This window comes from Lygodium microphyllum, chromosome 29 (genome assembly GCF_053477565.2).
Source record: "Lygodium microphyllum isolate KBCC chromosome 29, Lygodium_microphyllum_v1.1.10, whole genome shotgun sequence".
Taxonomy (NCBI): Eukaryota; Viridiplantae; Streptophyta; class Polypodiopsida; order Schizaeales; family Lygodiaceae; genus Lygodium; species Lygodium microphyllum.
This window is the reverse complement of record NC_141163.1, coordinates 51,301,211-51,311,797: the sequence shown is the minus strand read 5'-3', so window position 1 is coordinate 51,311,797 and position 10,587 is coordinate 51,301,211. Positions and strand designations below refer to the sequence as shown.

General features: G+C 38.7%; 1 protein-coding gene across 6 annotated transcripts in view; it reads left to right on the top strand.

The window, feature by feature from the left end:
- Positions 1–1,144: 1,144 nt before the first annotated feature.
- Positions 1,145–10,587, top strand: part of LOC148010615 (Phosphoenolpyruvate carboxylase family protein) — a 65,050-nt gene continuing 55,607 nt past the window's right edge. For 2 of the 6 annotated variants that reach the window (XM_087671471.1, XM_087671470.1), the window contains exon 1: positions 1,146–1,677. In XM_087671471.1, coding sequence (XP_087527597.1) covers positions 1,296–1,677 — 382 coding nt within the window. In that variant the 5' untranslated portion in view covers positions 1,146–1,295. Of the gene's footprint in view, positions 1,678–10,587 lie in introns of all 6 variants that reach the window. The other 4 variants (XM_087671474.1, XM_087671472.1, XM_087671468.1 and 1 more) reach the window with 4 other exon arrangements.

Sequence of the window (10,587 nt, the reverse complement as noted above, 5' to 3'; positions counted from 1 at the left end):
GAAAAAGAGAGAAAAAGAAAAATAAGGAGAGAGAGAGAGAATTATAGAGAGAGAAAATATAAAATTTTAGAGAGAGAGAGAAAAAGATAAAAGAAAAAGAGAGGAGAGAGAGGGAGAGAGACAGAGAGAAGAAAAGGAGAGAGAGAATTTGAATATAGAGAGAGGAAAGATAAAATTTAAAAGAAAGAGAAAAAAAAGAGAGGAGAAGAAAAAAAAGGAAAAAAGAGAATAGAGAAGGAAAATAGAAGAGAGAGAGAAAAAGAGAGAAGAAGAAGAAGAAAAAATAGGAAGAGAGATGGGAAAAAAATAAAAGAGAAAAGCTTTTTTTAATTTTAAATATTTTGAGAGAGAGAGAGAGAGAGAGAGAGAGAGAGAGAGAGTAAGGAAAAAAAGTAGAAATAGAGAGGGAAAAGAGGAGAGAGAAAGATGAGAAATGGATTGTTGAGCGAACTTTGCTTGTTTGTTGCTTCGGAGTAGCAAAGCTTCCGCAAAGCGGCCTAGCGTTTTGTACACGCAAAGCACGTGCGGAACGCTCGTGATAGATAATGATGGTTGTGAAGGGGTCTTCCCTTTATAGCTTGTGAAAGTGGCCAAGTCACCTTGACCATCCTATCATGCTATGAACTTTTGCTAATTAGTCAAAGAATATTGCAAGGAATATTTCCTTTATTATTAGACTAAGGGCATTGATCTTAGACATTTGCTAGGTCCCTCCTTTGGAGACCCTCGAGCTAAGGGTTGCTTCTATGGCTCCCCTAAAATAGGGATGCATCGTAATTGCCACTTACTGCAAAGTTTGTTGCAATGTGCCTTGAGTTGGTACCAACTACTTAATTCCTCTATCTAACTTGAAGGCTAGATCCATAATGATCACATTTTTACCATTCGATCATATAAACCTCATCTGACATATAAGTTAGGATCCAATTAATATTTGGATTCACATAGAATTTCTTCTCATAATGAAGGCCTTACAACTTTGAGGACCATTTATAATACGAGGAAGGGATATTGAGCATATCTAACATGATCAACCCCTTGGAAATTTCTTTTGCAACTTTTTCTCAATCTCATTCGTTAACCACAAAATTTACTTTACCCTAAACCGATCTCTAACCATTGGCACATGCTTGAAATTACCTTGCCGTTTGGTTGTTGAGAGAGAGAGAGAGAGAGAGAGAGAGAGAGAGAGAGAGACCCCCTCACACTCACACACACGCATACACCCCTCTCTCCCCCACACTCACACACACACAGAGCATCCCGAAAGCTGATTGGTAGTCCGACCGATTGAGATGTCCAACTACGTCACCGAGTTTGCATTGCCATCTCCATTGAAGCCCATAATCAGAGAGCCGCGTTTAGACAAAGCAGCCATGCTCTCACGTCCCGAGCTTTCCATGCAGGTCTCTTCCGTAAGGGCTTCTGCTTACGCACATCCGCTCAAATTACCTCTATCATCAATATCTGTTGGTATTGCACCAGAGTCTCGTCGATGCAAGGTTAGAGCCCCTCTTGTGGTGAGATGCAGCTCGGATAAAGTCATCCAGGGTTCGAAAGCTGAGGCCTTGAGGAGAGTTCTCGCATCCCCGGGCCTGCACCAAGGTCCAGCATGTCACGATGCACTGAGCGCTAAGCTAGTCGAAGATGCAGGCTTCAGCTTCACATTCATGAGCGGTAAGCGAATTATCTGTTGTAAGTACAGAACACCTTGATGGTTTTTGGTTTTTTGTTTTGTTTTGTTTGTTTGTTTTTTTGGGGTTTGGTATGGGGTGAAAGCGTTGTCAAGTAGGGCAATAGACTTCACAACTAAAGAATCAGGAACAGTGGTAAAACATATCCCTATAAGAAGAGTCTATATCACTTGATGTATAATCGTGAGCTTAATATATGATCCTAAACAAAGGTCACTTAATCTTCATAATTAGGTCACATAATGTTACATTCATGATTCATGATGTAATGCTCATGATGTATTATCTTGCACAGGTCTTTATGATATTGGAACAATGATGGAGTAGAGTTAATGTGCTTGGTGAAGGTATCATTGGAGACAAATTGAGTTTCACTTAGATATCACCACACTTAGTGTGGCATGATTTATGTACCAAATTACATCAAAAGAAGTGAAAAGATATCACCTGGAAGCATCAATGCATACTCTTTTAGGCCAGACACTCAATAACATGGTGGTTCATAAAACTCTGCCAAATAGATTGCTATGTAGAGTTATTTAGAGTTACGGTAGCCCAATACCAAGACATCAATGAGAATGGCTAGCCATAGTTGCAAAACGACTTGGCTCATTTTTTGACACACATTTGGTTTGCCTTTCCAAATATTATAAAAACCATGTTTCAAGAGGGGGATTTGTCACGAGTATGTGAACTTAGTTAGAGCCTTGGGCATGATGGACATTTGCATTGGCAATACCCTAGAAATTATGAATTTTCTAAATTAAGTTTTGGATAGCCAAATGGGGTTTTGGGGAGACCAATCATAAATTAATAAGAAAAAATCAAAATGGCATTTTAACATGCCTTGGAGGATAAAAAACCTTGCTAGTTTTCATCTTCACCTTGTTTATTCAAGCATACAAGCTTGGAGAATTCATGATTGGTTGAGAAAAGTTTGATGTTTGCCATTTTGGAGTAAACAAGGCATTCCTTGATAATGGGATTGGCTGGAACAGTATTGTGCCTATCACCTATAGAAGCTTCTACATCTAGAGTAGCATTGTGGCATGTGATTTATTTTATGGAATTAGCTAGTTTTTTGGTATTCCTATATAGTATTTTGCTAATCTTTGGGTTATTTGGCTTTATAGGGACTCTTCTCCATCTTTCATTGCTTCCTTTCGTCATTAGCTTGATCCAATGCCCTCATTGATGCCTTGGGTTGTGTGCAGGGATTGAGCAATCCTCATTGTATTCAGCTTTCTTTTAGAGTTTAGTGTAGATTTTCTTTCTCCATTGTCTTCTTTCATTGCAATCTTTCTGTTCCCTTCTCTTTCCATGTTCGTGTTTGCTTTTTAGTTGTGCACTCATACATGGTATTATCACCTAAGAATGTGAATGTTTCTACCAGAGGAGACCACATCTAGGTTGTTGTTTGGAGTAGACTTGTTGCAAAGAACTCAAGCTTGCTGCTGTTTTTGGGTCTTCTATGAAATTTGGAGAGGCAACTGCAACTTCCCTTGTTCGGGCATATTGACACCAAAATGCAAATTTTTCTAGTATGTTTGTAGATTTTTAGAGATAGAATACTATTGGTTTGATGCTTTTGGTGATTTTAAAGAGGAGCTTGTCCCTTCTTCTCTTGTTAGATAGTCACACCAATCAAACCATTGCGAAGAAGATGCAAAGATCAACATTTAGAGCCTTATTTTCACTGAGCCAGGTCAAGAAATTAGAGCCTTCTTCTCCCCCATGCACCCTCCTGGCTTCTCTCCATATTTTGTGCAAGGCTTGTATCTTATGCTTTCGCATAGCCGTGATGACACCGCCTATTTAAGTACTCATGCTTCCTTTCTTATCAAAAGATGATTGACTTGATGGATTGAATTACTTACATTAGTCATGTAAACGAGAGTGCATCCTTGACACCTTTGATCTTTGGGATTTTGTTAAGACCCCCTATTCCCCATCTCATGGAGGATCCTTACATTAGTTTTAGGATGGACCAAGCTACTCTATGGGATCAACTCAACTCTAGAGCCCGATCTTATAGGATTTTATCCTTCTCCATGTGTGCAGACGCAACAAAAGTGTGGGCAAAGATAGTTTTTCTCTACGATCAAATAGTCTTTATCCACTGCATCACCACAGAGAAGAAACTTTGGATGCTCTTAGTTGATGGTTTCCCTTCAATGCAAGAGCACATTAACCAAATTGAGGATATGCAGTTGGACTTAGACTTTCCTTTCCATAAGCTTTCAGGATTCTGTCCTTATTTATTTATGTAGACTTCGGGTTGTAGCGGGAGTGTCGACAAAGTTAGTCTCTTTCTATCATAAGAAGACCTTGTGTCATAATACGAAAAAAGGATTTTTATCGTTTCTATCATTTAGTATCTTTTATTATTGAGATTAAATTTGTTTCCTTTATACTTACTAGACTAGATATAAAGAAAAGTATATTAGAGTTGACTAGTGTAGACAAAGGATTCATGCATTTTTGATGTTATACGACTTGATTAGGAGTCTCGGATTGATACAAAAATACTAGTTCTAAAAAATAGGGATGACCATCTAAAAGCAGTAAGTCTTAGTCCAAAAAGGAAACCCATAGAGAAGAGATAAGCATTATGGCACTTGTTACACAAGCTTTGAAGTTTTCTTTCACTTATCACACCTCATAACATGTGGTTGGACACTTGTCTTGTGCTATTTCACTTTTCCTTTTTGCATTAGCTCTCCTTTTTCAATTATAAGGAGAACTTGTTTTTTTTTTTCATTCTAAGTAGCTTTGTTAGCTGTAAACTCTTGTACAATAGCAACTAAAGATAGCCTTAAGTCTGTCCTATTCATCTACATTATCTTCCTCCACTTCTCCACCATCAAATACCCCCATATTCTCTCTTCTTTCGTTATTGCTTATAGGATAGTAGGCCTATAAATTCATTTTATAGCCCTTTTTTCTCGAGCTCTTTTTTCATTTCTAGAACAAGAACCAAGCCATGTCAATGTATTGATGATCAATGATGGAGAAAAGATGATTTTTGTCTTTCTCCTTGCATCTTGTAGAAAAATCTTTTATTTTTATTACATAGTAAGTGATGTATGTGTATGTATACATCTTTTTATGATCTTGTGGGAGTAATAACTACTTCTCCTTATTCTTTGGTTGATTGTAATTCAGCTCTTTCCTAGAGGACTTGGTTAAGCAAAAATAAATTCCTTCTGGGAGGGAAGAGGAAGAGGGGGACTGTTTTGCCCATCTTCAATTCTCAATCTTATTTGCACTACTTTATATTTTCATTGTTGTAAATTGCAGTGTTCAACTTTGATTATTTGTTCTCTCCATTTTTTGAAATATTTAAGTCTTGATAATAAACAAATATTATAATTATTAAGCATATTATATTGTTTGAACTTTGGGGTATTTATAGTAGTATCAAAGCCTTGACTCGATCCTTACCCCAACATTAATAGTGCTTACAATTATAAGTTTGTTTGTTTTTAGTCCTTGTATTGAGTGCTTAAGTATATTTCTTCGATGAATGTAGTTGATAAAAAAACCCAGTTACTTTCTAGAGGCATATTGGAACAAGAGAAAGTTCTCATTTTACTTCAAGACAAAGAAAGAGTTCTTGTCAAACCCCATCCTTTTCTTTAAAATCATTAGGTGCTTTTTCTAATAGACCCTCATCAAGTGATGAAGAGTCGTCCCTTCTCATGGAAGATCTCATCATCGACAAAGGCATCAACATTTTTCATCCTTATCTCCATCTTCATTTCAATTAATCACTTCATCACTTGTAACTTCAAGATCCGGTTATGGATGAAGGCATAAAAAGAAAAAGACTAGGTATTTTCTTCAAAATCATTAGGTGTTTTTTTTAATAGACCCTCATCAAGTGATGAAGAGTCGTACCCTTCTCATGGAAGATCTCATCATTGACAAAGGCATCAACATTTTTCATCCTTGTCTCCATGTTCATTTTAATTAATCACTTAATCACTTGTAACCTCAAGATCCAGTTATGGATGAAGGCATAAAAAGAAAAAGACTAGGTCATTATCTCAACTTGAAAAGAAGATCAAATTCAGTATATATGATGGTTTTTAAAATCTTGATCTTCTTTTTAAGTTTATTCATCAATTTCAAATCTTATATGGTCGTGACCAGTAGAAAAATAAAAGATTAAGTTTGTAGCTCTACATTTGACTAACTTTGCCCACATTTGGTGGATGGGGTTGAAATATGATTATGCTACTTCAAAATCTTGGTGGATATTTATTCACATTATATAAGGACAATTCTTTCCTGTTCTTTTTAAAAGAGATGTAAAAATGGATTGGGATTAGCTTTGTTAAAGGAAAAATGAGTCACTTGATGACTATATAAAGAGGTTTTGGGAGCCACCCTTAAAGGTTTAATATTTCAAGAAAATCAGTAACTCTAAAAAGCTTAGGAAACTCCAAGGAGATTTGCTTTATAAACTTCGTACTACTCTTAATTATTACGCTCTAGAGTGTCAGAGTGCAGCGGTGCGGAAGCGTAGGACTAAGAGAGAGAGAACGCAGAGAGAGGAGAGAGAAAGAGACAGTGGACGATGAAGATCTGCTGTATAAAGAATGCTGAATACAAAGATATGCAGATATATACACGGGCAGAGTGCAGCGGTGCGGAAGCGTAGGACTGAGAGAGAGAGAACGCAGAGAGAGAAGAGAGAGAAAGAGACAGTGGACGATGAAGATCTGCTGTATAAAGAATGCTGAATACAAAGATATGCAGATATATACACGGGCGCAGTGCGCTGGACTGCGTGTCTCCACCTCGACGATGCAACCTGCTGTTCACCTCGAAGTCCGCTGCAGTCTGCACTGTCTGCTGTCTGAAATCTGCGAACAGAGACGGAATCTGCGCGTGTCACCGGTCTGTAATCTGCGAGCAGAGAAGTGTACCAGACTGCTGAAGAAGTCGAGTATAAATAGCCGAAAAACTGGACAAAAGAGGGCGCCAGAAATGCCCAGTCGGACTGCCTGCTGCAGGTCGGACTGCCACGTGGCAGTCCGACTATGTAGTCCGACTGCATCAGGTAACAAGGCGAGCCTTTACTACATCCTTGGATTTAGAGTTGGATGTAAAGATTGCTTTTCTTCATGTGGTGACTTGGATGAAGAGCTGTATATGAAACAACATGAGATTTTACTATTCTAGGAAAAGAGCATTTAGTTTGTAAGCTAAAACGCAACTTATATGGGCTGAAACGGGCCCCCAGATAGTGGTATAAAAAATTTGATACCTTTATGCTCAGCCATGGATTCAAACGTACCCATGCAGATCATTGCTTATACACTAAGAAGGTTGATGATGAAAGCCTTGTTGTGCTGGTTTTATAGGTGGATGACATGCTGATTGCAGGAAAGCATAAGAGTACTTTACATACTCTTAGAAGGCAGTTGAGTTCTCCTTCTCAATGAAAGATTTAGGGCCAGTTGAACACATTTTGGGCATGTGCATTAAAAGAGATAGAGAACAACACTTGTTGTTTCTCTCACAAGATAAGTACATTAGCAAAGTACTTGACAGATTTAATATGGCTAATGCTAAGTCTCTTGGAGTGCCTTTACCACCATATACAAAGCTTAGCAAAGCTGATTGTCCAAAAGATAATGCAGCTGCTACTGCGATGAAAGGCATACCTTATGCATCAGCTTGTGGTTCTTTGATGTATACAATGGTTGCAACTCGTCTAGACATTGCCCATGCAGTGGGAGTTGTTAGTAGATTCATGTTTAACCTTGGCAAACCACATTGGGATGCAGTGAAATGTATCTTTAGATACTTAAAAGGTACACAAGACAAATGTATATGCTATGGAAAGAAAGGGTACACTAGAGCTATAGGGTTTTGTGATTCAGACATGGCAAGAGATCTTGACACTAGAAAGTCTACCAGTGGGTATGTCTTTACTTTGGCTGGTGGAGCTATTTCTCCTGCTTGCTCTCCATGTTGTCATGCTTGTTTTTCCACATATTTTTCATAAGATTGACACACATATACACACCCTTTGAAATCTTGAGGCACTTATCCTAGTAGTGTGTATTGTTTTATGAAGGTCATGGGGCTATCCATCCTTCTTTCCCATACTTCGAGATAGAGTAACTCAATAGGACGAATACTTATTTGAAACCCTCACGTAATGCTAAATCTTTTGACCAAATTAAAACAAAGCTCTAAAAAAAAAGGTCCATTGTTGATTCCATCTGCCTTTGCGGGATTTGGTAGGCCCCTAGGCAGCCGACGTGCACCCTTGGTTTGATGCCTTGGCCTCTTTGGGGTGATTACTTGGGCTCCCTTGATAAGATAACCACCGTCTCTGTAGTCTTGGAAGGTCATTGAGTAGCCGACGTGTACCCTTTGCCTGATCGATGCCTTGGTTGCTTTGGGGTAAAAGAAAAATCAATATAAAGGGTTTATTTCTCATGGCTCAGCCTTGGGGTAAAAGAAAAATCAATATGAAGGGCTTATTTCTCATGGCTCAGCTCTGGGCTTGAGAAGGGGTGATAAGCTAAAAATGCATTAGCTTCAAAACATACTTAATTGTTTTAAAAAGAAATGGGATCCTAGAGAGTTATTGTGTCCCACATGCAAAACCCTACTTTAGGTGCCCCAAACTTTATATAAATAGGTATGCAGCCCACCACTCTTCTTCAATCTTGTTTTTGTAGGTTTAAGGAGCCATATCTTTGTTGCCCACATCCGGTTTGCGGAGAACATCGCAATCAGAGCTTCCCATAGCCATCTGCTACCATCTGGCACCTGATTTCAGCCTTCATCTCCTTCATCCATTGTTGGTGACTGCATCTGGAGGCTCTGCTATTGATGGTGACTGCTCTTCATTGATGATTTGCTGTTTTCACTAATCGGCCAGTTGCACACACCCTTTTGGAGGCTGCGTTTACAGTTTGGAGCCGCCGCCTTGACATTCTCTCTCCTCCCTAGACTGTGTTTTCTGTTTATGACTTATGCCATTACTTTCTCTCTCCTTGATTTGTTGCATTTGTATCCAACAGCTGTCACCTAGTTTTCTCTCTCCTCAGGTACCCACGTTTTTTGGTTTTTCTCTCTCTTGCACTGCCATTTGCATGAGATCTAGTCTTCCATAGTCTTAATGACAACATGAGCACCCATAAAATATTCTTTATCACATTTAAGGGCTGTCACAATTCCCCATAATTCTCTTTTTACCTGTGGATATCTTCTCTGTCGTTCAGTCAATACTTTTGCACTAAAGCGTATTGCATATCTTTGCCCTTCCTCATCATCTTGCCCAATTACCCATCCAATCCCGATTGGGCTTGTATCAACAGTAATAATGATAGGCTTTCCATGTGAATAGTCAGCCTTTCTCAATGTAGGAGCAGATTTTAAGAGTTGCTTCAATTTCTTCATTGTTTTCTGATGTTTCCTTTCCCAATGAAATCTCTGACCTTTCCTCAGAAGCTGATAAAGGGCATCAGCTACATGTGCAAAGTGAGGAATCCATATCAAATAGAACACACATGCACTCAACACTTGGAGGCTGCCCCTGCTGCGATTTGGGATTTGTTCTGAGTATGACACTCTCTCCAGCTCATAACCTCTGCCTTGATCCCAGAGATATGAGAGTTCGAGGTTCAGTATTCGCTGCATAGTGGTTTGCTGCATGAGCATTGTATATTCAATAGTCATTCACTTCATTATTCATTGTGTTCATTGTCTCTAAGTTACCCTAACCCTAATTGTGTTGTGTTTAATAGTCTGTACTTTGTCATATGATTGTTTTGTGTTTTCTGCGTTTATAGCATTTCTTCACACCTATAGGTGGCTGTCCACCCAAAACACAACTATGCTAGATTGCTATAGTGGCCATCCACAAAAATGCATGGTCTGCTGCTCCTCCAAGGTTGAAAATAGAGTTGTATGGCACTAGTACAAGTAAAAGAATGTCGGTTAGCTGATGGCAAGGTCAATCAGGGCAGGAATGTCAAAGTGCTTAGCATACTGTACGCTGATATGCAGATTAGTAGATCTGGTCAGATTGCTGAAAACTGTGCACCTAGGAAGACCTCATATAGATGAGGCATCACTGCATCTGCTGTTGACCAGCAGAAATGCAGGTGGAGCAGCAAAAAGCACAGTAAATGATGCACTTGCTCCTGGGCAGCACCTCCTTTGGGACCTTTTACCCCCTCAGAGGGCGGCTTTGTCTTTTCTTTGGAAAAACGCCTTTTGAGACTGGTGTCACCTCATAGCTGAAAAACCAAATTGGGGGGGCTATATTATTGGTGTTTATTATGCTAATTTTGGCTTCTTGAAGTGGTGTGTAATAAAAAAAATGCATACACAAAAAAATATGGAAGTATCACTATTGTTTTCTGATAGATAGATGTTGCATTCGATTTCTCTGACTTTCCACAAGCATTACCCTCACATAATGCTCTTGTAGTTCCCAGTTTAGTTCAGAGTAGTGCATTGCTAGGTTTAGCCTTAATGGAAATTGATTCTCCATAATGATAATACAAGGCATTTTGCACCTCATACAAATCCAAATCTTATTCTACTCAACTCACATGTGATCGTAACATGTAGCAGGTCTTCAAAACTTGGGCTGCAGCAAAAGTGATAGCCTGATTAAAAGGTGGGTTTAGAGTACATTAGAGTATACAAGACAGCATTTTTCTTGTAGTAGGACAATATGCACCTTAACATTTTTCTTGTAATAGAACAATAAATTGCATTAACACAGTTGGGACATTTTTTTCCTGGAAGCTTGTCAATGTATGGCCATCTAGCATCAAGTACTGTAATTACTTGATATACTGCTAGAATCTCTTACTTTTCTTTCTTTAAACTTTTAAAATTGGTCGGTGCATTT